The following is a 23,969-nucleotide window of genomic DNA, read 5'->3' on the forward strand; positions in this document are numbered from 1 at the left end:
CGGTCCGTCACATGGACCTTGCGAACGACTCGGCCGCTTTACTGACCACTACCGAGCACCTTTTCTGAATCAGGAGCGTTCGCGGTGTCATCCGTTTTTAAACGACCCTGTGGAGGGGGCTGTATCGTCCCCATCCTGTGAAAAAGAAAATGCAGAAGCGAAGAGACATGTGGGAGACCCCAAGCCTAAATAAAACATGACGAATTTGAAACCAGGTCCCAAAGAGGACTCCCCGGAACCCTGCTTTGATGGAATGTTGCTACGGCTTCCAAAAAACAAAACCGAAGGGGTCCAGGAAAGGCTCCTCCGCTGCAGGACTGCTCAGTGCCTTTACGACGTGGGTGGGCCTGCCGCTGTCCCTAAGGAGCCACAGACGTGCTTCAGGAAGAGCCCATGCCCCACCCCCGCCGGCCACTGTCACCGCCCATGCTTGAGAGGCCAACTCAGTGTCACCTGCTTGTGGCTTTTGCTATCAATCAATAAGCCAGGCTCTCGTGTCCTGCTAACGCCTTCAGCCTTCAGTCACCCGTTCACAAATGAAGGCTCCAGGCGCCCAGGCCAGGCTCCGGGCCAGGCTCGAGGCACTTCCTGGCCAGGAATCAGTTATCCGAAGGAACAGGAGCCACAGGAGCCCTTCAGAGCAGCTTAAGCAGAAGGGAGGATGCTCTGGGAGGAGTCACATGGTGACAGGGTCCCAGGGAGAAGACGGGCGTCTGTCTCCTGGGCCAGCAACCGGCTCTCTGCCCCGCCTGGCTGCCTGGCGCTCGCTCCCGCCCCAGGGGCTCCGCCTGGTGTCACCGACAGAGCCTCGCTTCTGGGTTTGCACCCCGAGCCTCACCTGCCGACAGGCTCCTTCGGGGCGGGACCTGCCTTTTCCATCTGAGGGCCAGTGAGGGTTTGTCCTCCCGGCTGCTCTGCCCTCTAGCTGTGTGGCCTTCGGCAGGGGGCTCTGCCTCTCTGAGCCTTAGGTTCCCACACTGGAAAACAGGTAACGACACCTGTCCCAGCCAGCGAACGTAGGAACACGTGAGCTGAGGGCAGACGAGCATTCGTGTGTCCATCATTTCTCGGGAGGTGGGGGAGGGGGTGTCGGGAACCCACCTGCGGCTCCGCGTCCCACCCACTTCCTTCCCGTGGGGGAGCAGTGCCCACGGAGCCTTCCGAAGACAGTTGCTTGAGGCTGTGGCTGACATTTCATTCTACACCCCAGTTATCTGTTTCCTAGGAAACCAGTGAGAGACGGTGACTGCAACAACCCACATACACACACGCGCGCGCACACCCTGGCTGCCACCCAGACTGACAATTAACAGAAATGCCATAAATGTCAGCAAAGCTAAATATAGTTTATGCGCCCCACCTGGACGGCTGCTCCCAGCCACCCGACACCTGGGAACACAGGGACGAGGATGGTGCCCTCCCTGACACAGCGCCACACTGCGGCACCTTCCGAACGGGCAGGCTCGAGGGCCCCGACCTGCACCCGCCACCTGCCCCTCCTCTAGTGCCACCAGGACCAGACCCAGGGCGCCTCCACAGACTCCACCCCCGGCACACGGCCTGTGCACCCCTGTGTCGCCAACGCCTTTGCCAGCTCCCCCGCCGCCTGAGGGCGGCCCCCTCCGCCCCATTCTGCAGCCCGCGGTGACGCGCGTGCACAGCAATGCACGGTCTGCAGGTCCGTCCCCCACACCTGCCGCCCTTTACCCAGCCGATGTCCCCCGTCCACGGCTCCCCCACCACACTTTGCTCCGACCAGGTCTGAAGTGATGGTTCTGGCTCTCTCCTCCTGTCCTCCACTCAGCCCGCAGCCACCTGTCCCTGATGACTTGGTCGGGCACCCCATTATTCCACCGTATTTTCCTAACCCTCTAGATGGCCGTGCGGCCCCCACATTCTTTCATCCAAGGGAAATAAAACCGGGACCAGCGCCCTGGCCTCTGGGGAGCCCTCTGCCCCCTGGGGCTGGAGCCGCGTGTGGTCCTCTCTGCGCCCACAGCCCCTTGTGCACCTCACTGCAGTGAGGGTCACTGCACCCACCGATCCAGCGGCTCTACCTGTGTTCACGCGCATCACGATATTACAGATACACGCCCACCGGTGGCTCCCCTGCACCCTGGGAGGTCAGGGGACAGGCCCTGTGGGTGACCAGCTCTAAGTCACTCAGCTGCACCCCACACAGAGGTGGCTCCCAGTGGGCTGTCCTAGAGACTGTGTCTGTCTGCTCCACGCTCTGACCCCGGGACCTAGAAGAATACACAGTAAATTTTTGCGGAGTAAACTAAATGCGGGCTTCTCTGGACTGGTATCCAGGTCCGGAAGCGCACGCTCCCCCGGCATGTTCTCCCTGCCTGCCTTCTAGCTCTCCCGACGGTGGAAAACTGGCTTTTTGCGATTCGTTGGCACGTAGGGCCTTGCGGGTTCGTACGACACCCTGAGCCTCCATTAAGAGTTTGGAAGTGCTAGCTAGAATGGCCTTCCGGTGGTCGGGAACGACGAGTCCTCGCCCAGCTGGCGTGGCGACAATGCTTCGCAGACAGCGAGACGCAGGAGGGGCTGCCGGGCCCGCACGCAGCCCGCTGACCGAGGCGTCTTCTTGGCGCAGCATTATTTCACGGTGAACTTCAGCCACGAGAACCAGAAAGCCTTGGAGCTGAGGACAGAGGATGCGAAGGACTGTGACGAGTGGGTGGCCGCCATCGCTCACGCCAGGTATGTCTCCCCACAGTCCCGGCAGAAGGGCTGGGCCCAAGGGGCCATCCTGAGCCAACCCAAACCGCAGGAAGAGGGGGCACGGCAGAGGGGGAGGGGAGGGAGCCTTGGAAGACCGGCAGGGTCCCCCAGAGAGGCCCGGAGTGCGGAGTCGTGAGAGGCTGTGGGGAGCATGTCACAGCCCCCCAGCGGCCCCACCCGGGCTGGCTTTCGTTCCAGTGGGGTCTGAGCACGTTCGGTGGGACTGAGGGTCCCGTGGCTAAGGGCCGCCAGGGTTCCGCCCAGACGCATGGGCACTGGGAGCCAGGCCTGACTTCCCCCTGGGCCACTCTCTCGCCTGTGGACTGACAATCCACACCTCTGTGGGCTCTGACACAGGACAGTAGCCCTGCTCCCCTGCCCTCGCCCCCAGCAGTGTGTGCCCCGCTCATGAGGAGGACCAGCGGGGCCGGGTGGGGGGAAGGCCGGAGCAGAGCATGCGCTGCAGAGAATGCAGGCTCCAGGCCGGACTGAGTATTCAGGGTCCTGCGGAAATAATGGGCTTGTGAGCCAGCGTGTGGCCCCGGAGCGGACAGTCCCCTGGCAGAGCCGACTACTGTCCAGGGAAGGGACACCCAGACTCACCTCTCCGGGCAGATCTTTCTGGCTCAGTGGACAACGGTGTGCTTCTTCGTCCTCCTCCCTGCAGCATCTGAGCTCTGGGGGACGGGCACCCCCTGAGATGATGCCCAGGGCCTGATAAAGGTGGAGACAAACGCTCGGCGGGGTGGCTTGGGGAGCGCCTCCCGAGTGCGGCGGGGGCGAGCCCCGATTCCGGGGCGATCTCTGGGTGCGGGCCGCAGCGTCTCACGCGCCGTGCTCGTCCGTCCACAGCTACCGGACGCTGGCCACTGAGCACGAATCGCTCATGCAGAAGCACCTGCACCTGCTGCAGATCGTGGAGACGGAGAAGACCGTGGCCAAGCAGCTGCGGCAGCAGATCGAGGACGGGGAGGTCGAGATCGAGCGACTGAAGGCAGAGGTGACCCAGGCCCCACGCCCAGCACCGCAGACCCCAGCTCCCCGCAGGAGGGGGGCACGTGACGGGCCGGGGGGCCTCCTCGCAGCCGCGGCTATGCCGGCTTCCGGAGTTAAAGTCGGCGATGCTGGCGGATGGGAGAGGCCGGCAGCCAGATCTGGGTGCAGACCCCACCTCTGCACCCTGGAACTGCAACCGGAGCAACCCCCCCAATCTCTCCGTGCTTCCGCTTCTCCCGGGCTCTTTACCCTCAACCCCCAAGGCCGTGAGGATTGGGCGAGGTGCTTATGGGCACGTTCCCAGCACACCGACCAAGCAGTCCACATGACCAGCCCGAAACGCGGGGGACACAGGGTCCCAGGCGTGTCACTGGCGTGTGGGCTCCTGGCTCAGCGCCAGGCAGTCCCTCTCCTCCGCCCGGCAGGACGGGAGCTCCTCAGGGCCTCGTGGGGCAGAGGTCGCCGGGCCAAGCCTTCGAGAGCTTTGCTGCTCCCGAGCGCTGCCTCGCACTCATGCCCAGGCTCCTGCCCCACCAGCCGGACTCCTGCCGGCGCCCCAGGGCTGTGAGCAGGCACCTCTGGCCTTCGGACATGCGGCGCTCCTGTTTGGAGTGCCCTTGTCACTCCCACGTGTCCCTGCCTGGGGCGACCTTCCTGGGCTCAACGGCCACATCAGAGCGGCCTCACTGGCCCGGCGGGAACTCCCTGAGGGCAGGGCTGGCCTTACCGCTCTCTCCCTGCTGCCCAGCACACAGTAGGTGCTCAGTCAGGGCTTAGGGAATGAATGAGCGACAGACACCAGATGTGGACGCCTCTACCCTTAAGATCTGCTTGCGGTGCGAGGCCTGAGTGAGCGCTGTGATAGGCCCAGGACCGAACCTAGGCCAGGAAGTGAGTCGGCCACCGGATGGCCAAAGCCGGTGTGGGTTTGTGTTGCACGTGACCTTAAAAGGTTTCAGGGGTTTGTGGGGCAGAGAGGGGTAGTGAGAGCGGGTGATGAGAGCGTGTGTGCGTGTTTGTGCGCGTGTGTGCATGTGTGTGCGTGTGCGTGCATGTTTGTGCGTGCATGTGCATGTGTGTGCTTTATGTGCATGTGTGTGTGTGTGTGTGCGCACACACGTGCATTAGAGCAGCAGCAGGAGTCCATCCACGGGAATGTGGGGCAAATTGCCTCCGACCAAGTGTGTCACCCTCCGGGCAAAGGTTTTCTCAAAGGAGACTCCGAAAGAGAGGCCAGCGAGTTTGAGCCTCCAGGCTGTAGGCTCTCCCATTCTGCAGGGCGCAGGGCACCCGTTTGCTGTGGGGGCTCCAGGCATGTGGGGACAGATCCCATTTCCCAGGAAGCAGGCAGGAGGCACCGAGAGGCTCAGGAAGGGACGAGTGGCCCCGTGACAAACGCAGAGGTCTTAGAAGTCAGAACTGGGAGGGATCTGAAGATGCTGAGGTCCCCAGAGGGATGGACTTATCCAAGGTCACCTCCAGCGCTGGAGTCTGGGCTCGGACTGCGGCCTGTGCCCCCACTGACGGTCATCTGAGAGCCAAGCAGCGCACCTCAGGCCCCACCGCCTTTCTCCTGAGGATCCCCCGGGGTTCGGTTTCTCCTGCCACCTCAGATGCTGCTCCCCCGACTGGTCAGACCACTGCCCAGCGCGGCTGTGTCCACTCCACCCTCACTGCCCTTTACCCCTGGGCGGTCACCACGTGCACATATCAGAAAGAGCTACGACATGCAGCCGTGACAAACAAGCCCGACGTCCTAGTGGCTTCGAACAGCAATGGCTGCTTCCTCAGCCTCGCAGGGCGTCCACAGTGGGTTCCGCCCCACGAAGTTCTCAGCGTTGGGGACACGGGCTGCTGGTGCCCACCAGGAAGAAAATCACCAGTCACATCAGGGGAGAGGAACATGGCTGCCGACGTGCGACATCTCTGCTCGCTTCCCATGGGACAAGCAAGTCTCATGACCACGCCCCAGCTCCGGGACCTGGGGAAGGCAGTCCTGCCACCAAGTGTCTGCGAAAGCCCCAGTGACTTCCCGCTGTGGCTTCTCCTCCTGTCCCCGAGCGCCTGACACAGGCCACCTCGTGTATGCAACTGCCTTCCTCAAAGGCGTGGACGGGAGCACAGAGCAGGCTCCCACCACGGGGACGGAAAGCAGCTTAAAGACGACAGGAAGACCCCGGCCGCACGACGCCCCGCCTTCCTGCCACCAGGCTCCCTGTGCCACGAGGTCGGCGGTGGCGGTCATGACGTCTCTACAAGCCCCTCGCCCCGCCCCCGGTGACACGCTGGCACTGCCCAGACCGGCTGGCAGGAGCCACTCGCTCCGCTTTCCGGAACGCGCAGGCTGGTCATTCACCCCGTGGGGGCTGAGAGCCAGCAGGAGCAGGTGGGCCGATGCCGTGGGAACGGGCAGCGCTGCCCCCTGGGATCTTCCTCCCCGTGCTTCGGCATCGGCCTCTGCCCAGGACCAGCCGCACACCTGGCGGGGCCCGGTGCGGGATGAAAACGCGGGGCCCCAGGAGAGTCGAGGCAGCAACAGCAGAGCGTCGAGCAGCGCCGGGCCCCGCTACACCTGGGTTCTCTCTGCCCATCCCAGAACCCAGGTCTCTTCACCTTCCCTGCTCCCCAGCCCCGGGGCCCCCGCCCCAAGCCCCTCGCCCTGGAGGGAGCAGGTCAAGCCGAACAAAAGCCCACCCGAGACTCTGTTCTCTTCCCCCACCTCTGACCGACCCCCACGGGCCTCGCCTTCCATAACGAAACACTCCGAGGACTGTCTGACAGCGAACCAATCAGTTAACGAATAAGTTAACCAATAAATGAACTAATCAATCAGGCAGTTCGTCAATTAACCAATTAATAGCTGAAGCAACAAATCAATAAGCTAATGAAGTGGAAACCGAGGAGAGGCCCCAGTGGGGGTCAACCCGGAGAGCGGCGGGCAGGCCCCAGCAGGCGAGAGATTGCAGGGGCTGTGGCACGTCACTGCCCGGTGACCCTGCGGGACACGCTCGCCGTCGGGGTTCACCTCCAGCCGTGGAATCGGTTTTGCAAACAGACTTCAACACGGACCCCAGGGCAGACACCAGGGCGCTGAGAGGCCTGATCCGGGGGACATGGAACAAGGCGCCGGGACCCTTCCCCAGGCAGAGCGTCCCCAGCGGCCCTCGCCAGGCTGCGGTCCGCTTCCCACCTTGCCTGCCACTCCCCATCCCTGCCGCCACCCCACACATGCACCCTGTGGGGCCCCGTGACCCGGCGCACACAGCCCGTCCCTGAGCCACCGCCTCTGTGGGCGTCCGGCCCCCTTCGTAGGCTGGAAGCTCCCCACGGGAGGGACGTGACTTCTCCGCTCCAGCTCTGTGTCACCAGTGCCGAGGACAGTGCCCACCACGGCAGGCCCTCCAGGACGCGCTGACGGGGTGGGCACAAAGGCAGGCCAAGATGGGTGCCAATCGAGAAGAAGGAGAGAGGACCAAGTTACACGGCGAGATGTGCAGAGACCTTTGGCAAAACCTTGGCTGCTGACAGAAAGGAAACGTGGCTTAGTTCCCCCGTCGGCTACTGCGCTGGCTGAGGGGACTCGGGGGAGGGCAGCAGGCTGGGCCAGGAGCCCTTGCGCAGGGTCCGAGGGGGCTGCGGGTGGCGGGTGGGCCGGCGCTGACTCAGACCCAGCGACTCGGGGCTGAGGGCCCACGTCCCCACGGCCACCACTGACAAGGGCCAACTGAGCCGGTGCTGGGCGTCAACCCAGAAAACCAGAGGCCAGAGCAAATCCACCCACAAGTCCCTGCCTCCGTGAGCTGGCCGGGCCCCCACGGCCATCCGCAGACGGGTCCTCGCGTGGTGGCCTGTGGCCCTAGTCCCGCAGGTCCCCACGACTCTGCGGAGCTTCACCCACCCGGCCTGGTCCTTGGGCGAAGGCCCCGAGGCTGCCTGTGCGCGCAGCAGAGCGTCTGGCCTAGTTGTGTCTATTTTTGCCCCGGCCCCTGCTGAGCCCGGAGTCCTGGATTTAAATACGGACGACTTACACACACGCCCACCCAACTAGGGGGAAAGGGTGCCCTGGGCAGATTCCGAAGCTGGCAGAGGAAGCGGGCGGACAGGGAGGCGACGGTATCGGGCCGGCGTGGGGTGCGGACCGGGCGTGCGGGTCACCGAGGCTCCGGGAGTGCGTGTGTGCATGTGTCCCCTAGCCCCTCTGGGGTCAGACCAGACAACCAGCCCTTACATCGATGTGCAGAGGTTCTCAGAGAATCGGGCAGGGGCGGGAAGCGCCCCAGCCACACCCAGAATTTCTCGATTCGATATTTTCAGCAGCTCTTCAAGCCTCGCTGGGTAATTTTAGCAGCTGGGAGTGGGGAGCGGGTAACTGTTCCATTTTGCTTTCAAAGTGCTGTTTTCGCTCAACTGTGAGAGCCCATTCATCCTGCGGTTCAGCGAGTGGCCTTGAGGGGACAGAGCCACGTGCTCCGGGGAGGGAGCGGCGGCTCCGTGACAGTGTCCCGGTGCTGCTATCTTTAGACGCGTGGGGCCGAGTGACGGCGGTGTCTTCCTGTGGTTGACGGTTTTGTTGCTCTGGTTATTATGATTATTATTTTAATCACTTGTTAACGTGGCCACGCGTATGTGCTGCATGCCAGGCCGGGAGCAAGTTAATGAACAGGAAGGGGCCCGGGCCCGGCCCCCCACTCCCCACCCCGGAGCTCTCGGCAAAGACGGGGAGTACACAGGCGACGTGCATTCAAACACCGAAGGGCAGAGTCCGCGGCACCGGTGAAGCTGACAGCGAAGACTGGCAGACCCGGGCCGGTAGGGAGGGGCCTCGCCCGGAGGACATAGCGCCGGCCTGTCCCCCTGAGGCGTCCCAGGCCCCCCCACCCCGTGCCGACCTCTCCTGAGCCCCAGATCAGGCAGACAGAGATTTTTAAGACAGAGCTCAAGTGTTTGTCCCCAGGGCCGTCCCATTTTCTAGGCCAGCGGTTTCTAACTTGTGCCCCAAAGAGGGCTCCATGTCGGGGACACTGGCGGCTGTGGCTGGCGGGACCGCACCCCAGACGCCGGCGCCCTCCCCCAGCAGACTGGGTGGGCTTCTAGGGTGGCTGGTTAGAAACAACAAGGGGACTCCCAAGTGTCCATCGGGAGATGAACAGAGAGCAAAACACGATCTATACCGACAGCGGCGCATCCCTCGGCCTTGCAGAGGGAGGGCATCCCGACGCCGGCCGTGACGTGGACGGGCCTGGAGGACACTGTGCTCAGTGAGACAAGCCAGTCAGAGAAAGACAAGTACTGTAGGGCTCCCTTCGATGAGGTCCCTGGAGGAGTCTGATTCACAGACGCAGACGGCGGACGCTGGGTGCCGGGGGAGGGGTGCAGTTAGGGTTTACCCAGAACGGTTTCACATGGGACGATGACAAAGCGCTGGCGATTTGAACCGCGCAGGTAAAGCCAGCTTCAAATGGCAAACTCCATGCTGCGCGCATTTCACCACAGTAAAAATGGAAAATTCAAGGTGGCGATGTTTGAGGGACGGGGGGGAGGATCCCAGACCAAGGTCAGGCTCCCAGGCCGGACGTGTGAAGGGCCTGGCCCGCGGTCCCTCACGGACATCCAGCTGGGCGAGGTCCCACGGCGGGGGCGGCCTGAGCCGCGGTGCCCTCAGCCCTCGGGGGAGTGGCAGGTCCCTGCCACCATGCAGTGCCTGCTGCCGCGGCCGCACAGCACAGCCAACCTGTTTCTGCTGCAGATTGCGTCCCTGCTCAAGGACCACGAGCGTGTCCAGTCCACCCAGACCACCGCCCCCAACGACGAGGACAGCGACATCAAGAAAATCAAGAAGGTCTGTACGGTCCTTCCCGGCTGCACAACGGCCTCGGCCCTGCTCAGAGCCACCCCAGCCCCATCCCGCTACCCCCTGGGCGCCCTCACTCAGCCGCAGACAGAGCCGGCGGCCGTGACCCCTGAGCAGTGCCATCAAGCCACTACTTCCAGCTGTCCCCGTGGTGGGGGGGGACAGAGCCCAGGTCGTAGGTAAGAAAGCTGAGGCTCCTGGAGAGGAAGGCAGGAAGCAAGGCGCGGGACTCAGCCCAGAGCTTCCCCCATGACACCAGATGGCTTCCGCCGGCCCCCTCGCCGTCACATAAACACTTCCTCGCAACTGCCCCGCCCCAGGCCCCAGTGGACCTCAGCAGAGGACCCCACAGTAGTTCGCACTGGTTTCGCCCTGTTAGAGTCCAGAGGGTTGGCCGTCTCAGACGGTGCCGGGTCCGCCCAGCGCAGGGCACCGACCCCGTGGGGTGCCGGGGAAAGCACACGCTCGGTGTCTGCCGCTCGCCAGACGTGAAGCAGGGGAGCCTGACTCCCCCGAAGGAAACAAGTGAAACCAGACAACCCCCTGCCAAGAGGCAAAGGAACCCCGAATGCCACCCAGACCAGACACAGGCCAAGTGCAGCCTCCTAGCGTGCTTGGGGTTCAGAGCCCACGCGTCGTTTGTCACTGGCTACCAGTGCTTTGACCGCCGGACATTTCACAGAGGAATCCGGGGTTCTGGTTTCTCAAGCGCAGGGTTAGCGAGCACTCGTTCGTTTCGCGCTTTCCCCTGGCGGACACTATTCCCCAACCGCCCCTGACCACACGCCCTGACGTTTTCTCATCACGTGTCACACGGGGGGAACTCATGCACAGACAGGCGAAGGGACTTGCCCGGGCCACACAGCTGGGTGTTTGCAGAGCGACGGGTAAACCCTGGACATCAGGCTCCAGAGCCCACGTCCTTGGTCTCCGGAAAAGCAGAAGATCCCGCAGCTCCAGGCCCCGCCCACACAGGGGCCCAGGCGGGAGGCGTGGCTCAGGGGGCCCCGCCCCGCGGGCTGCATGCGCCTATGGCACCCGCCAGGCGCCCGCGAGCACTGGGATTTCCTCCCGGCCCGAAACAAGCCCCACCAGGCGGGGATGCCCTGGCCCTCCTTCTCTGCTGTGGCCCCGCTGGGCCCCATTTTGAGAAGGCATCCTGGTGGGAACACCTTACGTACCAGCTGAACCCCGCCTCCTCCCCTCTAGTCACCCCACTGCAGCCTCAGAGCAAAGCGTGAGGGGCTCAGGCCTGGCCTCTCCTCTCCCGCGAACACCCTCAGCCAACAGGTCCCACCCGCACGTGTGATCCAGCCCCCAGGCTCCCGTCCAGGCTCCACCTAGCGCCGTGCAGACCTGAGCTCAGGCCGGCTCAGCACAGGGCGGGCAGGGACCGAGGCAGTGCCTTGGTTGGGAGCATGTGCCTCTTGGGTCAATTCTCCTCTCCAAAGTTCCTGCCAAAAGGAGGCGGGACCAGGCACCCGACTCCCAGAAAAGCCAGTGGAGCCCCAGAGTCGCTCCCCACCCCTCCACACCCCGCCCCAGGCAGGAAGGCGAGCCTGGGCCTAGAGGAACTGCTTGGCCATCCTCTGTCCAATGTGATAATCGCCCTCTCCCCGGACGAGCTGCAAATGACACCCCTGGGCTCTCAGGCCGGTGAGGGGACAGGAAGAGGCGTGACCCGTGCCCAGCACAGCCCAGCGCCCTCTGTCCTCGCCCGTCTCCCAGCACGAGGCTGCAGCCCACTCCTCCTACAGAGCAGGCTGGGGGCGGGGTCCTCGTTAGCACGCAGGGGCCCGGCGCGGCCCGGGGGTCTGCATGTCCAACCGGATGGCGCCCACGGACCACACCGTGGTCCAGCATCATCTCAGCCCCGCCGTGCGGGGACCGGGCCTGGTCCTCGTCTGCGCTCTCGTCCTTGCGCCCAGCGCGGACATGACGCGGCGCTCCCGCCCCCGGGGCGCGAGGAGCTGGGCCTGACCGTGTCCCCGCCTGTCCCCGCCGCGCGCCCAGGTGCAGAGCTTCCTGCGCGGCTGGCTGTGCCGGCGCAAGTGGAAGACCATCATCCAGGACTACATCCGCTCGCCGCACGCCGACAGCATGCGCAAGCGCAACCAGGTGGTGTTCAGCATGCTGGAGGCCGAGGCCGAGTACGTGCAGCAGCTGCACATCCTGGTCAACAACTTCCTGCGCCCGCTGCGCATGGCCGCCAGCTCCAAGAAGCCCCCCATCACGCACGACGACGTCAGCAGCATCTTCCTCAACAGGTGAGGCGTGCGCGCGTGCGGCGTGGAGCGGGGCGCCGACGCGAGGCCGGCCGGAGGGAGGTGCCGAGGTCGGTGGCTGGAGGCCGAGACCCCCGCCACACGGCGTTTGTCTAAGTGCAGTCTCGCCACCCAGGGGACAGCTGGCCAAGTCTGGGGACATTCCTGATGGTGAAAAGGTGGCGGGGGGGGGGGGGGCGGCTCAGCCAGCGCAGGACAGCACCCCCGGCACGGAGAAGTATTCCACCCAAAACGTCGGTGGCCGAGGTGGAAATGGTTAAGAGTTATAAACCGAGCGACAAAAGGCTAAATACGCCCCATTCCTTCACCCCGACACCTCACGCTGACAGGAAGGCCAGGTTCGCCTTTAGATTCTTAGGCCGCTGGAGCCACGCACCTCGTACAGGCAGCAGCTTTGGTGACACGGGCATCACTATGGGGCTGGCCATACCTGGGGAGGCGGAGTCCCTGCTTAGGAAATGGTTTGAATAAATGAGCTCCCTGCTGGGTGATAAAGGCTGCGGAGCTAGATAAAGGCAACACCCCCAAAGCAGGTAACGCGGGTGCTATTTACCTCTGACTCTCACCTAGGAATGAAGGTCGATCCTTGTCCCCTACCCGTTCGTTCAACTGCTTTTCTTTCAAAACGGTCCCCATTCAGTCACTTCACTCATTCCAACCGGCCCTCATGGAGCCTGTGCGCAGGGCTGTCCGGGGGCGAGGGTCCCCTTCCCGGTGCCCCCCCTTCTCTGCCGGTGTGGCGGCAAGTTCGAGGGGCCTGTGGGACACCCAGGAGGGGCGTGGATCAGACGTGGGTCCGATGGAGAGATGGAGCTCGAGCGGCTGACAGTCATGGGTCAGGACAGGGCTGACGCCGAGGACGGGGCTTCAAATCTAGCGTGGAGGGGGCACTTCCCGGCTCGCCCTGTGGCCGGCATCACTCTGTCACCCAAACCAGACAAGACACTGAGAGAAAACAACAGACCAAGATTGCTCGTGATCATAGGTGCAAAACATTGTCAAATCGAGCCCATAAAAGTAAAAAGGTTAAGACGTCGCGACCAGGTGGGGTGACCCCGGGAACCCAAGGCGCTGCTTCAGCATTAAAAGCCAGTCCATGTGTTTTCTATATTTTCTTACTGTATCAAGTAAGAAAAGGCTCAGTGCATGCAAAGCAGAGGCTCCTGCTTCTGCTCCCGGGGGTGGGGGAGTGGGGAGACAGGATGCCTGTCTGGGGGTCACACTCATGTCGCTGTGGTCCCTGGGGAAGGCGTACCATCTTATCCTCTGGGCTCTTTAGGAGCACAAGGAGCAGCTGGAACTATTTTTTCGTTAACCTGCTAACAACCCCACCCCCCAGCACCGGGCAGGACTGAAAGCTGGGGTGACACTCGCGTTTAGGCGCCGCTTGGTGGCCCTTGCTTTGTGCCAGGCTCTGTGGGCGCGCAGCCCATGTGGTTTCCGACCCTCGGGGACGTGTCCCGAGGCCGGTGTGAGGGCTCGAAGAGGTGCCAGGTGTGCGGGGGCCACGCAGCGGGTCAGCTGCGTTGAGGGCCGGTTTAAATGCCCCGCGCTGCCCAGGACGCCCCCTCCCCCGCCCCCAGCAGTTGCGGCTCCTCCCACACAGGGCGCTGGCCTCCTGCTGAGCGCGGAGGCTCTGGGGAGGCAGGACCCAGGGCGAGAACCCAGGCCACCGCATAGCCCGTGGGTCACGAGCCAAGAGCCCCGCCAATTAGAAGGCATTTCTGTGCTCAGCTTGCCGCAAACCTGATGCTACTTTGGTGATTCCTTTGCTGCAGCTCATTAGTAGGGGTGCTTGGGAAGAGAGGCCTCCCCCGCCCGCCCCCGGTTCCAGGCTGTCTCATACGGGGCGGGGTAACCATGCACTTCCGGAGCTCGCACACGTGGACCATCCCCCTCAGAGAAGCCAGGCCCGGCAAGGCATGCTGGGAACCACAGGCGCCCAAGGGGTCCCTCCCGGGTGACAGATGGATTGTGTCTTGATGGGCAGTGGCTGCCAGGAGCCCTGGATCTGGAAGGGCGGGGCTCAGTGAGGGAGCATGCCACGGCCATCAACTCGTCCTGTCTGCATGGGCTGGGACTAAGGACCGGCAGTCGGGGACTCGAACCCATGAGGCGAAACTGGCGACAGGTGGCAGGCAGCGGAGGGTGGGCAGGGCTGTGCACACCTGTCTCCGCAGGGAACGCCTGGGACTGGCCCTGAGCAGGGCAGGCCCCCTCCCGGGCTCAAGCAGGGGACTAGGAGGATGGGCACTTCCCGCGGGCCCTGCAGAGGGCACCGCCTCTCCCTGGGGCACTGGCCCACCTGGCTCTCATCGTGACATCCAAATACTCGCTGTCCACATCTTTCCCTGGATGTCGTGTCCCTGACTACCTCCCGTGCCACTTGCCGCCATTGGCTTACGTGCCCTGGTTGTTAGGTCCCCTGGTTGGCCTTTTCGTAGCACTCATCCGCTAAAATGACGATCGTCAGTGTCTGTGTCCCCCGCTGGACCACAGCGTGCTGAGGGCGGGAACGGGGCCGGCCGTAGGGCACAGCTGTACCCGCTGCACCCCCCGCACCCCCATGCACACAGCTGAGGGGCCGGCAAACTGCAAAAGGCCAGGTGGCAAATAGTTTAGAGCCAGACGGGTCACGTCAAGACTGAACAGCCGGACCACGCGTAAACCAGGGGGTCGGCTGTGTTCCGAGGCAGCTCCGCTTACAGACACCAAAACGCGCGCGTCACGGGATTCTCACGTGGCACGGCATAGTCCTTCGATTTTCTTTCAACCGTTTAAAAATGTAACAATCCTTCGAAGCTCGCAGGCTATACGAAAACGGGAGGTGGGTCCGCATCCCGACGGGAAGATTCTGTCAGAAAGATGTCATTCTCATGCAAAATACGCTATAGATGTCCTACGATTTCAAACAAAGTGCAAGCCTCGCACAATGATTCTAACATTCGGCCGAAGGAATAAATACATCAGAGTGGATAATAATGTCCTGAAAAGAACAATGAAAGGCTCCCTACCTGTAATTAAAATGTAAAGGTTTATGAATATCTTGAAATTAATGAAATAGATCGGAAAATAACGCGGAAACGGACCGAAGGACGTCAGAATTCAGTAACAGCAACACGGCGGCCTAGCAGAGAAGCAGCTGGCACAGTCGATGCAGGGAACGGGGAAGTCGGCAAACTGAACCGAGGAAGGATCACATTTCCACCCCTTACTCACATCTTACTCCGGAGAAAACCCTAGTTGAGTATTTACATGTAAAGTCGAAACAGTAAAACCCAGGTGTGATCCGGGGGTGGGGACAGGTGTGCTGCTCGAGGCCGAAAGGAAACTGTCGCTCGCACGACGGAACGGCGTCCAAAACACACCGAACGCACAGTCGAGGGGCAAACGGCCGGGCGGAAATGTCTGCGATCGCGTGCGTGACAGATCGTCCGCCGAAGAGAGAGCGGATCTAAAATTAGCCAGAGAACCAAATGGCGAAGGGACGTGAGACTCGAACGGCCAAAACGCAGGGCACAGGTCCACCCGACGCGCCCACAAGGGTTCTCTCCCAAGCAAATCCCATCGACACGAGATCATTTTTGGTCTTGGTAGATGGCTGAGTACGTGGTTTCTGCGTGGTGGGGTTCCAGGCGAGACCCTCACGGCTTCTGCCTAAAAATGGAGGCTTCCCCGGCTCCACGTTTGCCAGTTGTAGCTTACGATGTCCCCCACACGCCGTTCCAGCAGCTAGCGCCCCTCCGCCGGACCCCCGACGGAGCTCTGTCGCAGGGTCTCCGTGGAGGACAGGACAGGGCCTTGCTGCTGGGGTCCCGCGGGGCCGTCTCCCCCTCTCCTGGGCCTCAGCCCCCCGGAACTCCCTGCTTTCTTTTTCAGTGAGACCATCATGTTTCTACACCAGATCTTCTACCAAGGCCTGAAGGCCCGTATCTCCAGCTGGCCCACGCTGGTCCTGGGTGAGTCCCCCAGCCCCGCCCCGCCCTCCAAGCCTCTCTCTTGGGCCACCCTCCAACCTGGAGGCCCTTCCGTCCTCCCAGAGTGGCACAAGGTGGCCCCTTGAAAGCCCGCAAGATCCCTCAGAGGGAGTCGGAGACAGAAGACAAGTTGTCAGAAGCTGTTTCTAGGAGGACGCGATATGCTTTTAGTTCCTTATCTGCTTTTCCCTTTTAAAAATAATGCACACGTACCCATCTGAGAAAGTTTAAGAACCCAGAAAAGTAGAAAACGTTTAAAAATATCAACGGTCGTTCTGCCGCCCGAGGACACCACCGTAAACACTCGGGTGTTTTCCTCCGATCTCATGTAACTGAATATAGAATCTGAATCTCGCCGTGGGCTTTTTTAACCTCGCATTCTAGCGCGTGTTTGTCACACCGAAGGCGTGCTTGCGACAGCCGTGTAGCGCTCCGGTGCCCAGGAGCGTGGGCTTGTCGGCAGAGGTTGGGGGTCGTCCCATCCCGCCAAGAGTGGGGGTTCCAGGAAGCAGGCGTGAGCATCCAGGGCTGGAAGGATGGGGCTGCCAACGGGGACGCAGCCCACCAAACTGGGGGTGCAGAGTTGGGGAGTGGGGGCGGGAGACACGAACTCAGGAGGGTGTGTTGCAGGGGGAGATCTGGGATGGGGTGTCGGGACCGGCCTGTCAGTCGCATCGACCTGTGATGTCACGTGGGCTGTCACAGGTGGTACCCTGGGAGGGGGCCTCGTGGGGAGCCCTCAGCACTATGCTGAGAGGGGGTCTGGGCAGAGGGGGTGGGATGGCAACGATGCAGTTACATCCAGGGCCTCGGCTGACCCCATGGAAGCTGGGGAGCCTGGGCGGCCCTTCGGGGATGCCCTGGAATGAGACGGGCTGGCCTTTCCGCCTCCACCTGGACCTGCCATTGTGTGGGTGTGACTTGTAGAGGGCAGGGTCCTTCTGCTGAGAGCAGATCCTGGGGGGCGGCTGAGGGCCCCCCGCAGCTGAGGAGTGCGTGGCTGCGACCTAAAGCGCTGGGGGCACGGCGCAGCACCCCGTCACCCTCTCCTGGCCCCCGACACCCGCGTCACAGCTCACAGGGCCCCCGCTCCCCATCCGAGGCCGCGTCCAGGGCGGGTGGCGGGGCCCGGCCGCCACTGAGCCCGCCCGCCTTGCAGCCGACCTGTTCGACATCCTGCTGCCCATGCTGAACATCTACCAGGAGTTCGTGCGCAACCACCAGTACAGCCTGCAGATCCTGGCGCACTGCAAGCAGAACCGCGACTTCGACAAGCTGCTCAAGCACTACGAGGCCAAGCCGGACTGCGAGGAGAGGACGCTGGAGACCTTCCTCACCTACCCCATGTTCCAGGTGACGCCCGCCCCGGCCCCGCCCCGCCCCGCCCCGCCCCGCGCTGGCGCCCTCGGCGCGGGAGGACCGTCCCCAGCGCCGCTCTGTCTCTCTGTCCCCTGCAGATCCCCAGGTACATCCTGACGCTGCACGAGCTCCTGGCCCACACCCCTCACGAGCACGTGGAGCGCAACAGCCTGGACTACGCCAAGTCCAAGCTGGAGGAGCTGTCCAGGTGAGCCGCGGGCGTCGCCAGCGGCCGGGCCCGGGTGGGACGCGCCACCGCGCATGCGGAGCCCCAGGGGGCCGAGCCGGTGCGCGGGATAGCACGGGGGGGTGTGGCCTGGGAGCCCCCGATGTACAGCTGCAGCCCGCTGGGGCACCTGCGCGACGGCATGGTGGCCCGCCGCCCGGGACAGAGGGGTCGGGGAAGGGAGTGACTTCAGGCACGGTCCGCGTCCGAGCCTGCGGCCATAGGAGCTCCAAGGGGTCCTGGCGGACAGGCCGCCACGCGGGCAGTGTCGGTGGGGGATGAGCCCCCACTCCAGGCCCCTCGCCCGCCTCTCTCCGTCCTCGAAGCCCAGCGGACCTTCTTCTGCACGGGCAGAAGCGGGGACTAGGGGCGCCCCGGGCAGCAGTGACGCGGCCTGCACCAGGCGGTGGCGGCGGGAGGCGGGGAAGCGGCTCAGATTCTGGATGTGTTGTGAAGATGGCGTTTCTGATGGGTCAGACGTGGGGAGTCAGGGGTGAGCCCCGAGCTCTAGGCTGAGCACGTTAAAAGGTGGGGAGATTAACCCAGCCGCAGGGGCTGTGCACGTGGGGGGCTATTGGCCTCGAGATGGACAATGGCGGAGCAGAGGCTGAGGCTAAGGAGGGGGCGCCTGCGTCTGCAGTTCAGGGGAGACTTCCGGTGTCATCAGTTCAGACGGCATTTGAAGACCCAGACTGCTGAGGTCACGAAGGGAGGGACTTCAGGCAGAAGCCAGATGGGAAGCCGCAGCTGAGCCCCGGGGCCTCCATGGGTGGGGTCACCACATGCGTGGGGTCACCACGGGAGGAGCTGGGTCTGCTGCTCAGAACTGGGCCGCCACCAGCCACAGAGAGGATCAGCCCAGCCCAGCCCAGGGCCCTAAACGGTTCAGACTGGCAAGGGCGGCCCTGGCTCCCGGCTGGAGTGGCGGGGAGGGCCAGGCTGAGGCCAGAGTCAGGCCACGATCGCACACGGACGAACCACTGCAGGTGAGGACCCCAGGCCTCACGTGCCCCAGGGAGCCAAATCCTACACACTCTTCCCAAAGGAGACTTGGGACTGGGAGGCAGCCAGGCTCCTCGTCACTGCCGGATGCCTGTCCCAATGCAGGCCGCAGGTGGCACGTGAATGCCAAGCTGTTTGGCCAAAGTCCCTCACCCCCTTCCGCCCAGGGTCCTGTGTACAGCCTGCTCTTTTGCTGTCCCCCACCCGATCGCCTGCCCCGGCCCTGCGCCCAGCGATCACCTGTCTCCATGACAACACCCTTTCCCCTTCCTCTGGGCGCCCACAGGAGGCCTCAGTAAGCAGGCCCCTGCTTGGCCTGCCCCGCCTCTGCCTTGCCCTTTGCCCCCACCTCTCCTGACCTCCGTCTCCTGGGCTCACTGGTGACTGAGCCATGTCCCCAGGAGGCTCAGGCCCTGGACACCGTGCTGCCTCCCACATCCCCCAGCTGGTGTGCAGCAGGGGTCTCCCCAAAACGAACCCCAGCCTGGGGCCGGCCCCCGCCTGAGCAGCTGCAGTGACCCACGTCCAACAGCAAACCTCGGGCCGCCCTGCAGAATCACCCCGCGTTTACCAAACACAGCTCCACTCGCCCAGGCCACTCCCGATCCAGATGAATGGAGAGATGCCTTGGGCTACTTCCGGAAATGGAGAACCCCACCCAGGGAACTCAAACACACCCCGATACCCTTCCGGGAGAGGGCCGAGGCCTGGGCTTCTCCAAGAGCATTGCAAGGGGGAGGGGCAACTGGGGCTGCTGAGGACGAGACCACGTCCATGCCCCAGCCTGATGACCAAAAACCACGACTGACGTGAAGAGACTGTGCAGTATCGCTAAGCACCATTGCGCTGTTTGTGCAAGCAGCTATCATGTGTGAGCACAGGCAGGCAGACGGAAGACACGTTTTCAATCCACAGATCAACCATCCAGATGGAGAAACTGAGGACAAGAGGGGTTGATTGATTTGCTCAGCATCAGGCCAGCTATGTCCGTCACAAGGGCCAACTAAAGTCGCAGTGGGCTTTATGGAGACTGTCTGTAAGACACCCTTGCAAACCACGCACAGAGGCCGGCCGGCCCGGGGACCTCGTTATACAGACTGAGGCGGAAGGAAACAAATAGGAAGCTTTGTGCTTTTTTGTAGTATGTGTGGTACTTTTCAGATCCCCTCGACCAAAAAGGACCCACTTCTATCCTGGAAACCCATCAAAGTACTTAAAGCTGCCAACGCTAATGCCCTTTTTCCCGTTTCTAAAACGTAGGTAAATGGTGCCATCTCGTGGACAGGCGTGGTGTTGCAGGCGGCAGATGGTGGACAGACAGGACAGAGTCTACATTTTGTATTTGGGGCTGGCTCTGTTGCCTTTCTCTCCTGGACGTGCCAGCACCTACCGCGGTATCGAAGTCGGTCTCCCCGAGCCAGCTGCATGGCCCCGTCCTCCACCAATAAGCCATTCCCCAGCCAGCATTAACAAAACAGCTGTATAATGCTGTTCGGGGAGAGGAAACAGCAGTTACATAACCCTCAGGAGAATCCGGGGGGATATCCTCTAGCTTCCCCACCAAAAATGACCCGCTTATTTCCTAACACTCCTGGAAACCCATCAAAGTACTTACGTAAAACTGCCAACTCAGACGCCTTGTCCCGAGTTTCTAAAACATAGGTAAATGGTGCCATCTCGCGGACACGCGTGGTGTTGCAGGCGGCAGGTGGTGGACATACAGGACATGACCCCGAGCAGAATTAGGTGGGATATCCTTCTAGCTTCCCCACCAAAAACGACCCGCTTCTTTTCCAACACTCCTGGAGCCCGTTAAGTCTCAGCAAAGTCGATAACGCCCATGTCCAGTTGCCCACCCACGTCGAATCGATAAACGTAGGTAAATGGTGCCATCTCGCGGACACGCGTGGTGTTGCAGGCGGCAGGTGGTGGACATACAGGACATGACCCCGAGCAGAATTAGGTGGGATATCCTTCTAGCTTCCCCACCAAAAACGACCCGCTTCTTTTCCAACACTCCTGGAGCCCGTTAAGTCTCAGCAAAGTCGATAACGCCCATGTCCAGTTGCCCACCCACGTCGAATCGATAAACGTAGGTAAATGGTGCCATCTCGCGGACACGCGTGGTGTTGCAGGCGGCAGGTGGTGGACAAACAGGACGTAACCCTGAGCAGAATTCGGTGGGAATGCAGAATTCTGCATTTTGTATTTGGGGCTAGCTATGTTGCCTTTCTCTCCTGCATGGCCCTGTCCACCAGCCACAAGCCATTCCGCAGCCAGCATTAGAAAACAGCGGTATAATGCCGTTCGGGGGGAGGAAACAGCCAAGGCCTGAGGCTGGAGTGAACTTGGTGTTTTCCATGGGTAGGATACAGCCCGTGGCCAGCCGAGGGGCACAGCAATGAGCGAAGGATGTTTCCCGTGTTTCTGTCTTCCTCCCTGTGCTACCTCTGCTTGATGTGGTTCAGACTTTTAAATCCTAGAGCCCTGCTTCTCAGCTGTCAACCTCCATCATTTTTCCCTCTGAAAAAAGATCACCTGCCCACTTGGGCTGTCGGAGAGATGAGATCATGCCGTACAGCGCCCTGCGTACGGCCAGCACTCAGACCACGCCTGCTCTCGACACATTCGTCACTGAGCACCCTGGGCGCCAGGCGCTCTTTCCAGATCCGGCCGGACCCACGCATTCCCTGCTCGCTGGGCACGGTGGCCTCCTGACAGTGCCGCTTCCGGTCCCCACAGGATCATGCACGACGAGGTGAGCGAGACAGAGAACATCCGGAAAAACCTGGCCATCGAGCGCATGATCATCGAGGGGTGCGAGATCCTGCTGGACACGAGTCAGACCTTCGTCAGACAAGGTACGGCCTCTGCGCTCGGCGAGCCCCGGCGCGGGGGCAGGTGTCACTTGGGGCATCGCCCCTTGATGTGGCTGCCACGCCTACCAGCGTGATGCCGCAGTACCAGGGTCTGCTGGGGACTGTAACAGCTCCGAGCCGATGTCGATGGCTGTGTGTATAGATGCAGATACTCGGTTCCCGTCCCTCTGCTTGTAAATGGGGTCCTTCCAGACGCCCTTGGTTGTCTATCGCATGTCCCGGTGAACAGGGACATGTCCTTTTTGGGACAGCATGGGGCAGAGGGAGAGAACATGTGCTGATGGCCTTGGCAATCACAAGTGTTTCCAGCGTCCGAGAGGAAGTCAGCGTGGGTCCATCCCCTGTCCTTTGTGCATCACCATGGCCCCTTGGGAGGTGTGACCGTAGCGCTTCTTCTGGGAGGAAGTTTCCCACTGCCCTCAGATTCTGGTCACTAGGGAGCAGTATGGACGGGTGGCCAGAGTATCTCTGTGGCCGAGGGGCTAACTGCCAACTCGGGGACATGACAGCTGCAATATGTTTGAAGGTCACCTCGTTCACAGCCCACGTTCTCGGCTTCTGCATGCATGCCCCGGAGGTGACCCGACTTCAGAGTGGACCCCGGGTGCCTTCTGTCTGGCCTTGGGACCACGTGACTAGAGGAAACCTTGTCAGCCCCTCCCGCTGGCCCTGCGGCTGCCTCCAGCCTCTGCCGCCCATAGTGAGGGGGCCATCGAGTTGGAGTTCCTTCACAGGCCCTTTGTGTGGCCCTGTGACCACAGGCCCACCCTGTGACCTGCTCCCAGAGCCACCCTCGCCTGTCCTCCAACTCCCCGGAGCTGCACCGGGCCCCTGCTGGAAGCGGCCGGAGGAATGAGCTGTCCTGGGGTGGGCAGTGCACAGGCAGACGTGTGAAGGGTGAGGACATGTCACCCTTCACACGGGCAAGTGGGTCCCTCACATGCACCTGCTCTGTGGGCGGCGACTTCCTAGGGAAGTGCTGAGAATGGAGGGTCTGCGGGGAAGTGCCTGACTGACCGTGGCTGCTCCGTGGCCGCGGGTGCCCCCCGCTGTCCAGCCTCCTGACACCGAAGACACTGCCGGTTGCATTCTCACCACGGAGCCATGTGCTTGGGGCTCCCCACCTGTCTGAGAGATCGAGGGGTCCTGCACGGAGCCCCTCTGGTCACCCCCAGACCTTGAGGAGGGGCTGGGGGGACACATCCCAGTGCGCGCTTGCCACGAGGAACTAGGATCACCTTGTCCGTACGTCAGTCCCACAGCCGACCTCAGAGGCGGAGGTTCGCCCTGCAGACGGGCCACTCGGGGTCTCTCCCTGTCCGCCCGCAGGCTCCCTCATCCAGGTGCCCATGTCCGAGAAGGGCAAGATCACCCGGGGGCGGCTGGGGTCGCTGTCCCTGAAGAAGGAGGGCGAGCGGCAGTGCTTCCTGTTCTCCAAGCACCTCATCATCTGCACCCGGGGCTCGGGCGGGAAGCTGCACCTGACCAAGGTGGGTGGGGGCGGGGCCGGGGGCGGGGCTCAGAGCGGGCCCCGCCCAGGGCGCGGGGTGGGAGGGGTGTCGGGGACGCGCCCGCCCGGCCTGTGGCCAGGATGGCGGTGTTCTGCTGGAGGATGGAGGATGACGGGCGGTGGGATGGTGACCGTCAAGACCCGCAGGGCGCCCGCAGCCGGGTGCCGGGCTGGGGGCCAGACGAGCGCCTGCGAGCCGCGCGCGGCCTGTGGCGCGCGTGCGTGTGGCGCGCTGCGACGTGCGCGTGCGTGCGCGGCCTGTGGCGCGCTGTGACGCGCGCGTGCCTGTGGCGTGCGTGGCGCGCGCGCACGTGGCCTGCGTGCGCGGGGGGCGGAGGACGGCGCGCGCTGACCCGCCGCGCCCTCCCGCGCTCACCGCGCAGGCCGGCTGCGCCCCGGACCCCGCAGCCCTGCAGGGCCCCCGCTACCCGACCGCCCAAGAGGCGAGGCCGCAGGCACCGCGAGCCCCAGGGCCCCCTGCGTCCCCTCGGCCTGCCACGCGGCGCCTGTCGGAGTCTGCTGCTCCCCGCTCAGCACATTGCTTGTCCACTGCTCTGAGCTCAGGACCTCGTCCGTCTCACGCATGTGTGACCCCAGGAAGGTCCCCGCTGTGCACAGCTCGGACCCGCGCCTGTAATAGGGGTGACAGTCCTCACGGGTGCAGACCCCCTCGGCAGCAGGGAGCACCTGATAAGCTGCAGGCTCCCCAGCGCCGTGTCCGTCCCCACAGAAACTGGCCTCCGCGATTTCAAAGCTGAGCGAGGGTGGCGGGCAGGGCCAGAAGCTCCCTGACTTCGGCCAGCGCATCAAGGATCCCCTCTCCCAGATGCGGGGTGCCTGGCCCGTCACCCGCAGAGCTCGGAGGTCGGGCTTCAGGGAATGCGCTGCTCATGTTAATGTGTCGACGAAGTCGTGGGTTGGCTGCACACGAGAAATTAATTTACAAACATCGAACACTGGTTTCGGCCACGCTCCACATCAAGGAAAGCTTCCTTGTTGATTAGCTCTGCAGTCTGCTGTGACGGCCTCGTCCAGGCCGGGGGACTGTGCCCTGGGGCGGGAGTCTGGGGACAGCCTCCTGCCTGAAAGCCCAGAAGCACATGCTCTTTCGTGTGTGCATGTTCCCTGACCCTGTTTGGGGTGGAGGCTGA

The 23,969-nt window shown here is 62.9% G+C and overlaps 1 protein-coding gene and 1 long non-coding RNA gene across 2 annotated transcripts in view; one reads left to right on the top strand and one right to left on the bottom strand.

Moving 5' to 3' along the window:
- The window catches only part of RASGRF1 (Ras protein specific guanine nucleotide releasing factor 1), a 54,486-nt gene that overhangs the window by 8,951 nt on the left and 21,566 nt on the right, over positions 1-23,969 (top strand). The window contains exons 2-10 of the mRNA XM_039858422.1: positions 2,606-2,712; positions 3,586-3,733; positions 9,476-9,568; positions 11,594-11,847; positions 15,745-15,824; positions 17,002-17,195; positions 17,300-17,409; positions 21,172-21,290; positions 22,638-22,798. Coding sequence (XP_039714356.1) covers positions 2,606-2,712; positions 3,586-3,733; positions 9,476-9,568; positions 11,594-11,847; positions 15,745-15,824; positions 17,002-17,195; positions 17,300-17,409; positions 21,172-21,290; positions 22,638-22,798 — 1,266 coding nt within the window. The remainder of the gene's footprint in view (positions 1-2,605; positions 2,713-3,585; positions 3,734-9,475; positions 9,569-11,593; positions 11,848-15,744; positions 15,825-17,001; positions 17,196-17,299; positions 17,410-21,171; positions 21,291-22,637; positions 22,799-23,969) is intronic.
- On the bottom strand, positions 1,885-12,771 carry LOC120599364 (uncharacterized). Its single transcript, XR_005651876.1, has 3 exons — positions 12,419-12,771; positions 3,337-3,447; positions 1,885-2,653 (listed from the first exon to the last, which is right to left on the bottom strand). It is a non-coding gene; the product is annotated as an uncharacterized LOC120599364 (long non-coding RNA).

The sequence above is a fragment of the Pteropus medius genome, unplaced genomic scaffold (assembly GCF_902729225.1).
Source record: "Pteropus medius unplaced genomic scaffold, Ma_sr-lr_union100, whole genome shotgun sequence".
NCBI lineage: Eukaryota > Metazoa > Chordata > Mammalia > Chiroptera > Pteropodidae > Pteropus > Pteropus medius.